General features: G+C 41.6%; 1 protein-coding gene across 1 annotated transcript in view; it reads right to left on the bottom strand.

Annotated features, from left to right (window-relative positions):
- Positions 1-17,886, bottom strand: part of AK9 (adenylate kinase 9) — a 171,706-nt gene that overhangs the window by 99,018 nt on the left and 54,802 nt on the right. The window contains exons 9-14 of the mRNA XM_019538185.1: positions 14,829-14,903; positions 12,649-12,747; positions 10,893-11,032; positions 10,631-10,811; positions 6,375-6,519; positions 2,422-2,550 (exon numbers count right to left, since the gene is read on the bottom strand). Of these exons, the coding sequence (XP_019393730.1) occupies positions 2,422-2,550; positions 6,375-6,519; positions 10,631-10,811; positions 10,893-11,032; positions 12,649-12,747; positions 14,829-14,903 (769 nt within the window). The remainder of the gene's footprint in view (positions 1-2,421; positions 2,551-6,374; positions 6,520-10,630; positions 10,812-10,892; positions 11,033-12,648; positions 12,748-14,828; positions 14,904-17,886) is intronic.

The raw sequence follows: 17,886 nt of genomic DNA on the forward strand, positions 1-17,886 counted from the left end.
AAGCGACCAAAACGCTGGCTTGCATCCATAGATGCTTCTCAAGCAAATCCCTGGATGTCATTCTCCCCTTGTACTTGGCCTTGGTGAGGCTGCAGCTGGAGTACTACGTCCAGTTTTGGGCCCCACAATTTAAAAAGGATGTGGAGAAGCTTGAAAGAGTCCAGAGAAGAGCCACGCGAATGATCAGCGGTCAGGAAAACAGACCTTACGACGACAGGCTGAGAGCCATGGGACTCTTTAGCCTGAAATAGCGCAGGCTCAGGGGTGATCTGATGGCCACCTATAAATTTATCCATGGTGAGCACCAGTATCTGGGGGAATGTTTGTTCACCAGAGCATCCCAAGGGATGACGAGGTTGAACAGTCATAAACTCCTGCAAGACTGTTTCAGGCTGGACATAAGGAAGAATTTCTTTCCTGTCTGAGCCCCCAAGGTCTGGAACAGCCTGCTATCGGAGGAGGTTCAAGCACCTACATTGAACACCTTCAAGAGCAAATTGGATGCTTATCTTGCTGGGATCCTATGACCCCAGCTGTCTTCCTGCCCTTTGGGAATGGGGCTGGACTCGGTGATCTTTCGAGGTCCCTTCCAGCCCTAAAGTCTATGAAATCTATGAAACACTCAAAGAAAGTATTGGCATTTAAAAACTCTTATTGTTTTTCAAATATCTTTTTCCAATTATGATTTTTAATATTTGTAACCAAACTGATTTTGACCAGACCAAAAAGTAGCATACAGACATTTCAAGTTATTTTTAAGGTGCTAGAACTATTGAATAATAATCAAAATTATTTTTCAGTAAAGTCAAAAGGTGTATTTTTCTCTTTTGTCTCCAAACTTTAAGCTGTTGAACCATTCTGGATGAACTTTAGACATGTTTCATTCTCATTCAAATCCAGTTATATAAAATGACCCAGATAAATTTGGAACAGCCATGAGCCATTGAGAAAGGACCATATAATATTGAACATTTATAAAAGCTTAATTACTGTGTTAATTAAACAAGCCATACGAGGAAAGGATGAGGGATCTGGGACTCTTCAGCGTGAAGAAAAGAAGGCTGAGAGGGGACCAGGTAGCAGCTTACTGCTACACTAGAGGAGTACATCAAGGGTTTGGTGAGCAATTGTTCACCAGGGCACCCAAGGGGAAACCTAGCCACAAACTCCTGGAAGACTGATTCAGGCTCAACATTAGGAAAAACTTCTTCACAGTCAGGGTGTCCAGACTGTGAAATAAGCTTCCTCCAGAGGTGGTGCAAGCACCTACCCTGGAAATCTTCAAGAGGAGACTAGACAGTCACCTTGCAGGGGTCACCTGACCCACAGTTATCTTTCCTGCTTGGTGCAGGGGGCTGGACCTGATGATCTTCCAAGGTCACTTCTGGCCTTACAATCTACAAATCTGTGTTATATACATATCCAGTATAATAAACATATTTATTTTCACCTTCAGTACTTTTATTTAGATGCATATCTGCCTCTTTTGCAGTTGCTGACATGTATCTGTGTGTGATAGAAACTGAGTGATTCTACTACCTGTAATGAGCTGCAGTGAGCTAAGTAAACCTTTAAAATATTTTTATATAACTCATGTCTGCATGACTCCAATTCCATTATTTTGTAACTCAAAACTCTCCTATACTGAAGTCCTTCCCTTTCTTTTTTCAAAATCCTAAACCATTAATATACAAATCTTGATAAATTTAACACTTGGCATGATATACATAAAAGTAGTAAGTAGAGTTTGACTCACAAGTGGATGTTCTGAAGGGGTGAGGGTTGGAAAAAAGTCAACAGAATGAAGTCATTTGGAGAACTGTCTATGAATTGGAATCCCTATTTTTTCTGAGTCATTTTTGGAAAACGAAGTCTTAGAAAAAATGTACATGAAAACATCAAACTTTTCACCAAAATGGATGCCTAACCCTTATCAAAGTCAATGGGAAGTTTTTACATAAGGAGAAGCGTAGGGACAGTTTCAGGAGTAAAAAGTCACCATCTTTAGAACAAACTACAGAAGTTTACTTTTATATGAGAAATGAGGATTTTTGTGGATAGTATCTTTTATCTTTACATTGTGATCTCAAGCTGTTTCTGTTTCTTTCTCAGACCTAGGGAAAGGTACTTTGTATCTAAAAGCTCGTCTATATCTCTCCCAATTTTGAAATTTGTTCAGTTAAAGATATCACTCACAAAACTCCTTGCCTCTAGTATATTTCCTGAACTAGCACAGCTACATCACTCCAACACTACCAAAATTTACTTTTCAGTTTAACTTTCCTCCAGTAATAATAATGAAGCCTTAAAATATTCCTGCCAATTCAGATGAGGAAAAGGGAAAGGAAACGGTAACTCTTCATTTTTGAAACTGTAAAGAACTTTGATAGCACAGTGTAAGGGATTATGGTTATTTTTTACCTTCTTTGTTGATGTCAGATTTTGTAGTTCCAGCCTCTTTTTCCATGCTTCCTTCTTCCCCAGTTTTAGTGACTTCTGTCATCTCCTCCATTTCTTTGTCACTACTAGTTTCTTGGGCATCCATTGCAGCTGTGAAATAACATTAAATATAGATACATTTTGGGCACATGATAAACACATTTTCTTCAAATTAACACTCACTCTAATTTCAATAATTTTTATTTTTGAAAAATAAAATCAAAGCAAAAAACTGTACTGAAGCAGTGTTTCTTTAACACAAAGAAAGCAACTCTAATATTTGTGTTAAAAACATAGAACATTACTGATCCACACATATTATAATCTTGATAGATTACAGAGATTTTAAATGTTCAGAAAGTCAGAATTACAAATATTTCTTTTTGTAACAGAAAATGTCCATTAAATGTTATGCAACTGCTGGCTTCATCCACATAATTAGATGTTCTGCCAGTCTGCAGCAGAGTGCCAAGACAGCAGCTTGGACAATTGTAATAGTTAGACTTCTCCAGGGAGATAAAAATACCACTAAACACCTCCATCAATATCTCTGCAACCTACTTGTGTAGAGGGTTAATCTTCTTCAGTTTCTTTTGATTCAGATACGAAGAAACAGAGGTTTTTCTCTGTAGCCTTTCTGGGAAGCATAATTTTTGCAGCATTCTTGTCACAGAGCTTTACCTTTTATGATCTTCAGGTAAATGACACCCAAAAGATTAGCATAAAGCTGCAAAGAGCGTGGGGGCTGGGACTGCAATGGCAGGCATGAACCATTTCATCCCAATTGTGATGGGTAGGAGGAAATAAGGCAGGATGACACTGATATTAATTAAAAACCAATATTAAATACATATTAAGTGTCATATCAAGTCCTGCATGGGTTCTTCTAACAGAGTCACCATGATCCATTTTACACTCATGGATTTGTCCACCAACTTTCCTGTCGTGGCAGACCTTGACTCAATGACTTAAAGATCCTTGTCTTAGTGTGAATTTTATACAGAAAGCTTATAGAAAAACATTTCACACATGTCTTTAGCTACTTCCAATAAACAAGATCTCTAAAAAGAAAATACGATTAATGCAGTACAGGATGTCCTAGTTAATAAGCTGATGATTCAAAGCCTTTAATGAGGGTGATCCAAGCTTGAATGAATAATTTTTTGGTTTCTTTATGTTTTCCTGGAAAGGACAATAGAATTATGGAAATAGATCATTATTTTACCACTGTATAGCAGTTAATTTTTGAAGTGCGAAGAGTAGATAGACCTATACCTATGTAATACTTTTAATATAATTATTTGGAAAATGGGCCATTTTTTATTGTGAGCAGTTGTACTTAAGTCTAGAAACAGTATCCAGTCTTCTGCAAGAGTTAGTTTGAGATTAAAATCTGAGATTCTGAATGCTAGGCTTGAAATTGATTTCATCATTATATAACTATATTATGAATTCATATTAATATCCATGTTTCAGGGGTGTAGGTTGTAGCTGTGTTGGTCTAAGGACATAGACAGACAAGATTCTGTGGGTAAATTTGATATTTTATATTAGATCAACTCAAATAGTTGGAAAAAAATCTGCTTTGCAAGTTTTCAGGTACAGATACCCCACTTTCTAGAGCCATCATGAATCTTGCTATACAAAATATTTTTGGGGATATGGTCTCTTCCCATACTCTTGACATGACCAATCCATCACAACCTCCTTTTCTTGATAATGGTTTTTTCAGTGTGTCATTTCTGCCTGCTCTAGTACCTTTGTGTTTGATATTCTGTCTTTTTGCTTTATTTTCAGGATCTTATGCAGACATCTCACACGGAAGCTGTTCTGTCTCTTGATGTGCCTAGTATATGTAGTCCACATTTCTGAACCATAAAGCAGGGATGACAGCATACAAATCTCATAGATTAGCATCTTCACCTGAGCTGATAGTTTGCTGTTATTCTATGCACATTTCTGTAATAGCCTGAAATTCTTAGCAGCTTTTCTGATTCTGTTAGTCAGTGCATTCTGAAGGTCAAGATCCCAGCTGATTGTAGAACACCAGTAACAAAAACTGTCTACTCCAAGAGATTTAACCTCCAGAGTGATGTCAGGTATTAGTTCTTGCACCCCGTGGTACATGATAAAAGTCTTCTTGAGACTAATTGCTATCCCAAAGCTCTTGCATGATTCAAACAATTTGCCCAAGAAATTTTGCAGGGAAGATTCGCTGTTGGCAACCAAGGCCGCATCATCCAACAAATAGGAAGTCTCTCAGTACCAGTTCTTTTACCTTGGTTTTCACTCAAAACCTTGCAACGTTGAACAAGCCTCCGTTTACTTTGGTTCAAAGATAAATGCCATCATTGCTGTCCTTGAATGCACAAAGAAGCAAGAATGAAAAGTATATGTAAAAAGGACAGGATGAAGACACACCCTTTTCCACCCAATTGTCAATGTTAAAGGCATTTGATTCTTTGTTTTCATACAGTACAGCTACCTTTGTACCTTGATGTAATGAGGAAATGATATTCAAGTTTGGGGAGACACCAAGTTTCCTCAGAAGAGTAAAAAAGCACTGTCTATTGACTGTGTTGAAGGCCTTAGATCAATTAAAACTATGTACAGTGGTATTCATTTTTCTCTATATTTTTCTTGCACTTGCTTGACTGAAAATATCGTATCGGTGCTGGAGCATCCTAAGTGAAAACCACATTGACTTTCAGAATAGATTCTTTCACCTAGGTGCCTATACATGAGCGTGGAGGCTGCTCCAATGCATTGTAATTACACCATGTCAGAGCCAACTCAATCAAGTCTGCTGGAGCATGGCAATTACTGTGCTCTAGCAGCCTCTTGCATCTTGTGTATCTGCCCACATTTCAAAATGGTGGTGAGGGTGCTTGAACTAAAGCTCATTCGACAAGCTTTAGTTCAAGCACCCCTACTGCCATTTTGAAGCACAGGGATGCTGATACATGAGACACTGTGATGGTTTAATTAGAACAGTTCTCAGAGACACTCTAATTATAGCACTGCCTATCCCCCTAATTAAAGCACTGCCTATTTTACAGAGCACGTATAAAAGTGCCCCTAGAGACTGCAACCTAGGAAGCACGATGCAAGTTACAATTTTTATGGTAATGGTCAACAGAGAGATACCTTTATAACTGTCAGTTGCTTCTATCCCCTTTGTTTTTGCATCCTTGTACAAACTAAGTATCTTTGAAATTTTGTGGTACTGCTTCCTCTTTCCATCAGAGCAGTATAACATCATGCAGGTTTTGAAGTAATTCATCATTGGTACATTTGTACATTCCAGCAGGCAAACAGTTGTTGCAAGATGCCTTATTCCCAGGAATCAATTTCATGGCTTTCTGTAAATCTTCTAATGTAGGCTCACTGTCTAAATCCATCATAACTTTGAACTCTGGTAATCCTTCAATCTCTTCGTGTTTGATTTCAGTCTCACTAGAGTATAGAAAATTCCACAGTGTTCAATCCAACACTCGAGTGTTTTTTGTTTATCAATACTGACATTTCCATTTAAGTCTTTCAGCAGAGCTGTTTTCTTTTTGACTGGACCAATTCCTCATTTGATTCCTTCCTTCCTCATTTGATAACTCTGCTATCACCTGCAGCAGCTGCTTTCTGAATATCATCAGTGTCAGCCAAAAAGCTTAGTTACACCTCTTAGCCTCCTTTTGCATTTCTCTTTTAGCCTTTCTCAGGTTTTCCAGGGTTATGGTTTTAGGAGATTTCTTATAGTTGGTTAGTGCTGTCCTTTTGTTCTCAACCAGTGGTAGAAGGGTAAAAAAATAAATTATACAACATAATTAAATGCACTCTGCTGATAAAGTTGAAAATATTTCCAAGTAGAAGAAGCTGCTTTATTGAATTAATCTAAACATTAGTAAGACAGTCCGAAAGACAGGAAACGCATTATTTACCTTGCTCTTTTAACATTTTTTTGTATTCCAGCTTATTTTTCACTGCTGTTATAGCTGCTACTATTGCTTCAGAACGTGCTTGTTCAATGATTTTTTCCCTTGTTTTCTCCATACTTGGTTGGATAAGTTTGGCTATATCAAGAACCTACAGAAAACGTTTGAGCTCATAGGGATATGCACAAACAAACATACAGAAACAAATTCTACTCTAAGGGTGGCATGAATTTGGAAAGGCTCCAATCGCTTCTGTAAAAGCAACATTTCTCTCACAGCTTTTTCATGCACCAAATTATTTTAAATTACAAAATCTGATTCTCTTGAATACAAAGGATGACACTCATAGGTACTTCTTGACATTACTACTATCTAGAGCTAGTTATCCCCCATTTTGTATTTGTTCATGGTTTTTTTACTAGCCATATTGGCTGATACTGATCCGATTGCTGATATGCAGCCCGGCAGCTTGGAGAGCAGCATCTGGCTGGTAAGTCTGTTGTGGGGGAAGGAGAGGTGGGGAGGGAGGGAGTGTGGGGGACAGGTTGAGGCCCCCATGATAAGGGAGGGAGTGGGGCTGGGGCTGGGGCAGGGGCAGGCGCTGCCCAGCTGGGGCAGGGTGGCACATGGGACATAGCCACAGCTTGTCTGGGGGGTGCAGAGTGTGGGGTTCTGCCACCATGCACATCCCTGGGGGAGGTATGGGGGGCATGTGCCCCTGGGATCTGTGCATGAGGCAATGGCAGGCTGCTGCTGCATGCTTGGGGCTGGAGGCTGTGCTGGCACCTTCTTAGTGGAGGGAGATGGGCTGGGGCCATGAATGACACATGCCCCCGGTGGCTGGGGGGACATGGTGGGGGTGGGAGCACGGCAGCAGGAGTGTGGTGGCAGTAAGCAGTGAGCTCCTGCAGATGCTGCCAGCACTGCCAGTGGCAGCAGGGCGGGAGGGGTGAGCACTGACCCAGGATTGGCGACCACCTGCAGATGCTGCTAGTGGTGTTGGCGGTAGGGAGGGGATATGGTGAGTGGCAACTGCCTGCAGGTGCTGCAACAGTGTCAGTGGCACCTTTTTGTAAGGGGTGCACCGCCACGCTCAGGGGGTGCATGTGCAGCTGCGTGTACCCCCTACACATTGCCAATGGCTGGGTATGCGCTTGGGCAGGGTGGGGTGGGGCAGGCAGCAGCAGCATTGGGGGGGCTACAGGGGGACTACAGCCACCCCAAACTTTGGCATAGCCCCCCCTCCCATTGCCATGCCCCTCCCAGCATCGCAACCAGCCCTGGCCCTAGCCCAGTGCCCCATCAGGAAGAGGGCAGCACAGCTTCTGACCCTGAGTACACAGTGGCAGCCTGCCCTTACCCTATGCACAGATTCAGAGAGCACATGTGCACTATGCCTCCCCTAAGGGTGCACACAGCAGTTGGAACCCCTCCTCCTCCCCTCACCTCTGCACCCCCCAGATGAGCCACAGCTCCAACCCACACCCTGCCCCATACCAGCTGGGCACCTGCCATTGCCCCAGCTCCAGCCCCACCCACTCCCTCTCTCACCACAGGGGCCTCGATCTGTTTCCCACGTGCTCCTTCCCTCTCCCACACCCCTTTCCTCCCACAGACTTACTGGCTGAATGCTGTTCTCCAAGCTGCTGGGCTGCGTTCCTGGCCACATGCATGCTGTGGTTGTGTGAATGCATACAGCATTTATTGGCAACATTATTGGCCACATCAGCCAAAAAAGCCAATTGCCAATAATGTTCATTTTCCTTTTATCAGTGCCAATATGATATGGACTGAATTACTGATTCATAGATTCATAGATGTAGGGTTGGAGGGGACCTGAGCAGAACATCAAGTCTGACCCCCTGCCCTGGGCAGGAATGAATACTGGGTTCATATGACTCCTACTAAGTTAAGCTCATATGACCCCAGCTAGGGAGTTATCAAGCCTCCTTTTAAAGACCCCTAAGGTAGGAGCCAGCACCACTTCCCTTGGAAGCTTGTTCCAGATCCTGGCCACCCTGACTGTGAAGTAGTGCCTCCTGATGTCTAGCCTGAACCTACTCTCAGTCAACTTGTGGTCATTATTCCTTGTTACTCCAGGAGGTGCTTGGGGGAACAGGGTCTCACCCACTCCCCTCTGTTCCCCCTGGTAAGTTTATAGATGGCCACTAGATCCCCTCTCAGCCTTCTCTTGTGAAGGCTGAACAGGTCCAGGTCCCTTAGCCTCTCCTTGTAGGGCCTGCTCTGCTGCCCCCTGCTCATGTGAGTGGCCCTCCTCTGGACCCTCTTGATGCTGGACTCATCCCTCCTGAAGTGCAGTGCCCAGAACTGGACACAGTCCTCCAGCTGTGGCCTGACTGGTGTCACACAGAGGGGGAGGATCACCTCCTTGGACCTGCTCATGATGCATCTGTGGATACATGAAACGGTATGGTTAGCCTTGCTGACCGCGTCCTCACTTTGGTGGCCCATGTTCATTTTAGAATTAATAATGACTCCAAGAGCTCTTTCTGCCACTGTGCTTTCAAGAAGGGAGTTCCCCAGCCTATAGGTATGCTGCTGGTTCTTCCTGCCCAAGTGCAGTACTCTGCACTGGTCAGTATTGAATCCTATGCTATTTACATTTGCCCTCCCCTGTAAGCTGTCCAGGTCCAGTTGTATCCCATCCCTCCCTTATAGCATGCCCACCTTGCCCCAGATCTTGGTGTTGTCAGAAAATTTGAACAGGGTACTTTTCATCCCCTTGTCCAAGTTGCTGATAAAGAAGTTGAGCAGTACGGGCCCAAGGACCAAGCCCTGGGGGACTCCATTGCCCACATCCGTCCAGGTCGAATATGACCCATCCACCACCACTGTCTGGGTGCAGCCCCCTAGCCAATTTGCAGCTCATCTGACTGTGTAGGCATCAATGCCACAGTCACCTAGCTTTTTAATGAAAATGGGGTGGGAGAAAGACTATACCCACCATGACACCTGTGTCCAATGGTTTTGTGACCTGATCGTACAAGGCAATCAGGTTGGTCTGACAGGACCTGCCCTTAATGAACCCATGCCGGTTGCCCTTGAGCATCACCCCCCCTGCTGGTCCCTCACAGATGTGCTCCTGGATAATTTTTTCAAAGAGCTTCCCCAGGACTGAAGTAAGACTAATGGGCCTATAGTTACCTGGGTCCTCCCTCCTCCCTTTTTTGAAAATGGGGACCACATTGGCCTTCTTCCAGTCTTCTGGCACCTGTCCAGAACACTATGAGTACTTGTAAAGCCATGCCAGAGCCCCTGCGATGACCCCTGTCAATTCCCTCAGCACCCTAGGGCGGAGAGCATCTGGACTTGCTGATTTGAACATGTCCAGCCCCTCCAGAAATTCCCTAACTTGGTCCTCCCTTACCCTAGGCCTGGTGGACTCACTCCTGTGTCCATCCTGAATTCTGATGGGGGATGGTCCCTGCTCAGAAAAATTAAATGGCAACTACCAGGAGTGGGGTTTGAACCCACATAGACATACACCCATTGAATTGGAAGTCTAATGCGTTAACCACTCAGCCCTCCTGGTGATTTTGGTACACCCAGAACTATTATGAACTATTATGACTGTAGTTGCCAAAATGCCAAAGCAGAACTCTTTCCTGTAATTGGATTTTACCAAATTATTGCATTTGTTGCACAAATCCAGAGATTTGAAATGTATATGCTTATAAAACCCTCTAAAATCATAAACTAACTAAATGTTAGCCACAGTGTCTGCCTAAAAAAATATCTGTATGAAGAGAGTAATGTGATACAACTCTTGTGATGAACCAGATACCAAATAAATACCCTCAAACGATTAAAATTAATGAGATTGGCAGATACTCAGCTTTTCTCAGGTTCTAGCCTGTATATTTAAAGTACAATATTACATTTTGTTTTGTTTTTTCTACAACATCCTACAAAGAATGCATTATATTCTTTACACCTGTATAATTGCAATGTTTATATGACTAACATAATAAAGGGTAGTAAAAGCAATTGCTACTGAAAGTGTTAAAGATATAAATGGAAGTATACATTGCTGCTTCATGTCAGATACATGGGTAGTTTTTTTGCTAAACTGATGTATATTTCACGGAAAGATAATCTGAAGAATAAGCAGTGATTTTTATAAATGAAGGACATATGACTGATATATTACACATCTATCATTCAAATCACTTTAAAAAACAACAGCCTAAAATCTTGAAGTCTAATCTTTCAACTAACTTAAAATATTTATATATACCTACCTGACCTTTATATCTGTTTGCAATCAAGTTACAAAGAGTTGTTTTCCCTGACAATGGAGGTCCAAGTACTAGTATTTTACAAGGAGGAAGTGGCATAGGTGGTAGTAGATAGGGCCGTGGATTCAACATAAATGCTCTCAAGGCTTCTTGAGACGACAGTACATACATTTTACCTAGAAAGCTGTGGGGGGAAAAATAAAAGGTATAGACACTGTGCATTACAAAGTAGAAATACCAGTACACAATACTAGTTTTTGCTTACCTGACAGCCAAGTCAGGAAGCCCCATCTCAATGTTACCCTCTTTTAAAGCTACAGGACATACTCTTCCCCATTGGCTTCTGCACCAGCGGTATTGAGGTGCTATTAGTTTGTAGGATGAAAGAGTCCGGAAAAGTTCATCCTGTATATTAAGAGAACAGTAAAAGAATGTTTAATTTTTGCTAAAAATTATATATGCAGAATTGTATATGATTTCTCATTTTAAAATATTTTGCAAGACAGGGGACAAATACTTGAGTAGTAATTACTTTTATAACCAAAATATGTGAAAAATTGAATTTTTTTCACTACTCAACTTTAAGGAATAACTACTTGAAACATTTTATTTTTAATCTGCTTAAAAATAACCCTTAAAAAATTCCCTCAGTTTACATTATGAAAACACCACAGCTACAACATATTAATTAAATGTAAATCATTTTTAGTAATACTTAATATGTACCCATTTAAAGGAGTACTAAATGCTGCCAACTACTGAAAAACTCTCTCGTTAACAACAGGAAGGTTAAAAATGACAGATTTAAAGAGAGGAAGTAAAATCATTGATCAATGGGGAGAAAGGGATATAGTGTTAAATACATTGGGCAACACAAGTAATTCTGAGCTATGGAAATTCCCATTGTACTGTAAAGGAGACCAAATTCTGAGCAATGGAACGAGGAAACAGAAACTTCTATTCTATGCTTATAGAAATGCCAGTTCTGATATATTATATATCTGATTGACAGAACTGCTTGTAGGAGGTATTAAAACAGACCTCACAGGATGGAAAACAAAAAGGGCTTCCTTCAAAGAAAAGAAACAGTGATTGCCAAATCCTTTTTTTGGGAATTTTTCTGTATGCAGGACTCTTGTTCATTGACCACTTGTAAGGATCTGCTAAAGCTCGATTCTGTGAAAAAGTGCTTTTCCCTGAAAGTATAACCCTAATCAGGAAGGTGCCACTTGCTTTACCCGAATTCAAAGCTTTGAAGATTTGATGACATAGCAAGCAAAACAACCATGCATTCTTCTATGTATAAAAGAAGCTGAAGGAGGATGTTATATTGATCCTACAGTCTATCTGTATGTAAGATTTATGTTCTTAGTTTTACAAAAATGGGGCCAGATAACATAGCTTAGTTATTTAAGGAGAGTTCTCTCTTGAAACCACATCCAATGACACAGGTAAAAGAAAGAGATCACTGGTGATCCACCATATTATAACTTAAAAAAAGAAAGTAAAATGTATTTGTTTTCAGCATCTAAAACTGTAGCAATTCTTTTTTATGTAGTATGTTGAAAGCCTCAGGTAAAAGAGTAGAGACAGTATGAAGCCAGCTTGCTGCTTTGTTCTTTAACCTCTGAAAAAACTATCTTTAAGTACTTTTCTTTTCCTGAGAAATTTTATTTATATTTCTTCAGACTGAGTCTTGTTCAAAACTTTCTTTTTGAGATCTAGGTACAAAACTATCCTGATATTAAAGTCATGTTTTTCCATGCTTTTTTTTGGAATGTTTATTAAAGTTCTGGCTCTGTACACCTGAAATACATTTTCTTAAACTCACATTTCTGCCACTGTAACTGAACAATAAATGCCTCCATTTTTTAAATTTAAGCACTGTTCTTTATCAATAAGTGTATAATGTAAAACAAAAGTGTTATAGCAAAAGAGCGTAATATAAAAAAAAATAAACAACCAATTATTGTAATTACTGTAGGCAACCAAATTTCTAAAAAAGCATATAACACAGTTACATTTTCCATTGTCTCTGGCAATTCTTCCTCTGGGCTTTGAAGTCTGGTTATCAGTGCTCCATTTGGAAGGCCCATGGATTGAAGCCGGGCTAATACCGACTAAAGAAAAAAGAATGTCTTGGGTAAATCACCATTCAAAATTGTTTTTATGGTATGAAAGCTTTACAACTAACTTCTTATTTATGTAGTACCAATATGTAATATTTCTCATTGTATAGCTTTGGGCCATCCAACATGTTCATCAGAGCTCTTGCAAAATGCACAGCAGGTATAGACAGTGCAGAAACCCCTGGCTCTGGCCTCTTATCTCATCCATATGTACTGAGGCTTAGATTCCAAAAGGAACAAAAAGTCCTACAAAGGATCTTTCCCCATGTGGGAAGAGGTGTATGCAGGGTAAGAAAAGAAGGGGAAAAAATCTCCCTAAGAGAGCAAAACCTGTCTAAAGAGCCTGAGAAACAGAGAAGCAAAATTTGCTATGATGGAGCTTGGCTTGTAATAAGTTTTGCCTTACTCATAGACAGATGTGGATTTTCCAGAAAATTTTGAATTGAAAAATTTTCCAATGCCCTAAATACAGCGTGACGTGATTTAGCATTTTTCCACTTAACTTATATTTGGAAAACAAAACTAAAAAAGTACCCCCATGTTAATTTTATGTCCCAATAGCCAAAAGTATTTAAACTGAAAGATTTGATTAGGAAAAAAATTTAAATACAGCATACTTAATGTGGTTTAAACGTTATATTCATATATATTCAAAGGTTTATGCAAAAATAAATTATTTTTATTGGAACACTTGTAAAAATGTAAAGACAATACACAATAGCATGTACTTCCTTTACATCGTTTGTTTAAATTTAAAGAAAAAACAAAGGCACTGAAACCTACTGACACACTAATTTAGCACACCCAAGGAACCGTGCATGATTACGCTATGCTTTGGTTTTGATTTGACCTGCACAGCCAATTAGGTGCATTCATAACTTGACTTTGGTTTGGATTATTATGTGAGTGTATTTACCCTCCTGTCTGCAAATCAATAAAACATCTATGTACTCTCTCACACACTTCCTAGGGATAATCACCTGAAAAACATTAATTACAACTTTGAAACTGCCAAGCTTGCCTAATATTGTATTGGCATCCAGTCATTGTTACTATTGAATTTTATGAAACAATGAATTTTGAGAAATGGAAAATTTCTCGTGGAAAATAAAGCAGTGGAAATTTTTTCAGAAAATTTTCTGCCCCACATCTCTGCTCATAGAAAAAAATATCAATTATTACACAACTAGATCTTCTTTTCAATATTGTCTCTATTTTACTGACCATAAGTTATACAAATTAAGGTCCTAATTCTATAAACCTGCAAATACCTAACTTTATTACCATAAATACTACTCATCATAATTAAATGTACTTACAAGATTTAGACCTTAATTTGTATCCAGTGGAGTGCACTGACAGTGGTGACACCTGTTCTATGTAGCTGAAGACACAATTCAATCTTTTTCATTTAATTACTCATTCTTGAGGTGCAACAATGCTACAGCCACTGTGCTTGGCAAAGCAAGAAATAGAACTTCTGCCCTTGTTTATCAACATTAGTCTTTCTTAAGGAAAAGACTTTGCTATTGAGTGACATGAGCTAAAAAGACTAGACATTTTTTATTTATGTTGCTCAGTAGAACTTCTACAAAAAAAGGAAAGTATGGTCCAGACATTTAATCCAAGCCTCTTGTATTGCAATGCCAAGTTAATATCACAAAGGTATAAAATAGTTTAATTTATTTTAGGTGAAACTGCAGTAAAACAATACTATAAAATATATTATGTTAGAATAACTAAATATTAATAAATTCCTTTATAGTTTTATTCATGTTAATAAAGATGCTTGGCAAGTTATCAAATACTGCATATGATAACTCCATGCAACATGATGTGAATTATAGTCAACTAGGGACATGTTTCTGTTTAAGCTGTAGAATGTATAGTAAGTATAATTGGATTTCTTTTTTTAGGTAACAAAGAAAAGAAGCATCTAAATAAGCAAGTATTTTCTAGCAACAGCATTATGAATTATAGGTCTTTGCCAATATAATTTTAATGAATGTGCCAGCTTCAGCAATGGTTCTTTTCTAATAGAATTTGTCTAAATATACATACAGCTTACTTACTGCAATGAGCTCATCTGGGTGCTTATTTCCATCCAGTTCAATAAGATACTGAGAATCCTGCTCAGCCATCAAGTCCTGCATGTTTTTGAAAAAAGACATACTACTTAATTGAATATAACTGACCAAATAATGACACTGGATCAGATTTTATTTTCATGTATGTTAAAGGCAAGACACCTGTAGCAGGGCAGTAAAATATGCCTGCTCCTTTAAGAGAGCAAGCAGCCTGAGAGGCTGCTTGAAGGTGGCAGAGAGGAGCTAATAAGGGACTCACCTGACCAGAAGAGGGCTCAGGCGTGAGCTACATGGGTGCTTGTACATGTGACAGTGGCTTAGTTTTCTATGCCCCCTAAAATGAAATGGTGGGTTTTTAATTATAACCCACCATTTCAATTTAGGTGTTTTATTTTTTTGTCACGTTATGGCAAGGGGCCTGATTCTTGCTTTGTTTTTTGGTGGAGCCTGCTCATAGCCTGTGGGTAAGTTGCCAGCAGGCCAAGAGGCCCCTTGAGCTGTGGGAGGCCCCAGTCCTTTGTGGCAGTGGTGCTCGCCAGGGCCACCCAGGCAGGCTGCTAGTGGGCTGAGTACTTCCCCAACTTGGAGGCAGCACCCAGACTGATCCATCTCTTCCCCAGAGGGCACCGCCACCACAGTGGAAAGTACTGGGGCCCCCCACAGCTCAGGGGCTGTTTGGCCCACTGGCAGCTTGCCCCCTGCTGCAGGCCAAAAAAAAAAAAAAGACAGGTGCCTACTGAAGGCAGAATTAGTGAGGGGCCCAATGCTTTTTTCCTGTGGAGTCTGCCCACCTCTCCTGCAGCTGGGGGACAAAGTAAGGAGCTTATGGCAGCAGGTCTCCTGAAGGCACCTGGACTTAGCTAAACAACTCTACAGGCCTGGGAACAGAGGCAAGTTCCCTGGGCAGAGAAATGGATTTACAGGCAAGTAGCCTTTGTTCATGTTACGTCCCTAGAGGATTTGAGATGTCTGCCAGAGGGTGGTGATGCTTCTTGTTTATTTAAGCTGCACTGGTAGTTTAACCTTGAGCTCTACAGTGACAGGCTCAAGGCCAGTTTAGAAAACCAGTAATCCAGGAGCCCTCAGACTAAAACTGGGACCCAGACTGAGTAGGGGTCCAGGAGACTAAGAAAAGTCTGAGACCTGGGCCAGAGGGTCCATGTGCCCAAGGAAGGGCTGAGCTGGGTCAGAGGGTTCACAAGCCCAGAGTGGGCTAAGCACGACTAGAGGGTCTGAGAGCCCAGAGGACGGGCTGCATGTGGGACCAGGGGTCCAAGATTCCAGAAGAGGGGCCGAGTGTATAAATAATTTAACATCAAAGAGAGATAACATCTGTGAGGATTGGGGCTTGGTGTAGGAGAGGAAAAGGAGCCATGCAATTTGTTCTTAAGGCTACAGGTGCCCTACAGGGGCCTAGCAGGCTGAGAGGAACCTATCAGGCCTGAGGGCTAGATTGAGGATAGTGGAGTCTCAGGAGAGACCCAATGGGAAATTATTGGTATTATGGATCACTCTAAGGCCTGTTGGCAGCGTCCCTTAATCAATCTTTAATATTAAGAACAAGGCACGGCAGGAGAGCAATCTAGGGAGACAGACATTACAGTCTGAGCTGGGCAGAAGCTGCAATGAGCCTGTCACAACACCCACTGCTCACCTAAACTGTTACTTAGTGTAGGTTATACTGTAGGCTGATAGGAGTTCAAACTCATGTCATATATGTAAGGTTACTTTTTTCTAGATTTTTGAAAAATATCTTGTACTTGATATGATCTATGATTTGACTTACGACATTATTTTAACTATAATTCTGGAATTTTTAATCTAATTATTTTTCACTATTAAAAGAGAAGTTTCTTCCCAGAAGCTCCTGGAGGTCATCAGTTCCAAAAGCAATTTTCATAATTTGCTTGAACCAGAAAACCTAAGCACTGTTTGTTTTTATCTGTGGCATTTGCCATTAGGCCTGTGGCTGAAAGCCAAGGTAACACTGATGTGACCTGCTGGAGATGTTCCTTCCAGGTACTGATGAATGCTACCATGTCATCTAGATAGTTTGCTCACTGTGACAGGGTGCTTGGTATGCCTGTCACTTTGAGAGGCTGCCTGAGAAGCAGCCAGCAGATGGTTGGGGGGAGTTGCAATTAGAGAGTCAGCTGACCAGAAGGAGGCTGGGCTTGAACAATATAAAGCCAAGTCCTGAGCTGGTCAGGCAGTCTAGCCCTGAGAGGGACAGGGAGAGGAGCTCCTGGCAGCAGGGCTGCAGTAGGGCTCCTGGGATAACATTGGAGCTAGGGCAAGCAACTCTGCAGGCCTGGGAATCGGGGAATGTTACCAAGCTCCTGGGTTACTGTTGCAGAGCACCTCAGTGCTCTGCTCCTATAAAGAGGCACAGGTACTGGTTGCTGGGGCAACCGCTGTTGGTCAGCTGACCAGAAAGGGGCAGGGCCTAGCCTATATAAACCCAGGCTGAGGCCAGGGAGGCAGTTCCCTACCAACAGCCACAGGGGTGGGAACTCTGCCAGAGCAACAAGAAGGAAGAGGCCAGATACTCGGGTACTTGTTATGGGTAAGAGAGGGAGAAACCCTGTCACAGACTTGAATATGGTTATAACTGGATGGTTTAAATTTATGTTTCTGTTTACTGCTCAATACTGGAGGACTGGGCAAGGCTATTAGGGGTTGGAGGAGGCCTCACAGGGGCTCCATGGTAGTGTGGGGACCCTGGCACCAGAGCGGGCACAGCACGATAAGCATCCCAGAGTAAAGGGGGCGACAAGGACCCTGAGGCAAAGGGGGCATCGATTGAAGAATGCCGGTGGGGCGCAAGGTTGCGAGACAAGCCAGAGTGCCGGTGGGGCGCAAGGTTGCGAGACAAGCCAGAGCGCTGGTGGGGCGCAGGTTGCGAGACAAGCCAGAGCGCCGGTGGGGCGCAAGGTTGCGAGACAAGACAGAGTGCTGGTGGGGCGCAAGGTTGCGAGACAAGACAGAGTGCCGGTGGGGCGCAAGGTTGCGAGACAAGCCAGAGTGCTGGTGGGGCGCAAGG

Source organism: Crocodylus porosus, unplaced genomic scaffold (genome assembly GCF_001723895.1).
Source record: "Crocodylus porosus isolate Cpor-Errol unplaced genomic scaffold, CroPor_comp1, whole genome shotgun sequence".
Taxonomy (NCBI): Eukaryota; Metazoa; Chordata; order Crocodylia; family Crocodylidae; genus Crocodylus; species Crocodylus porosus.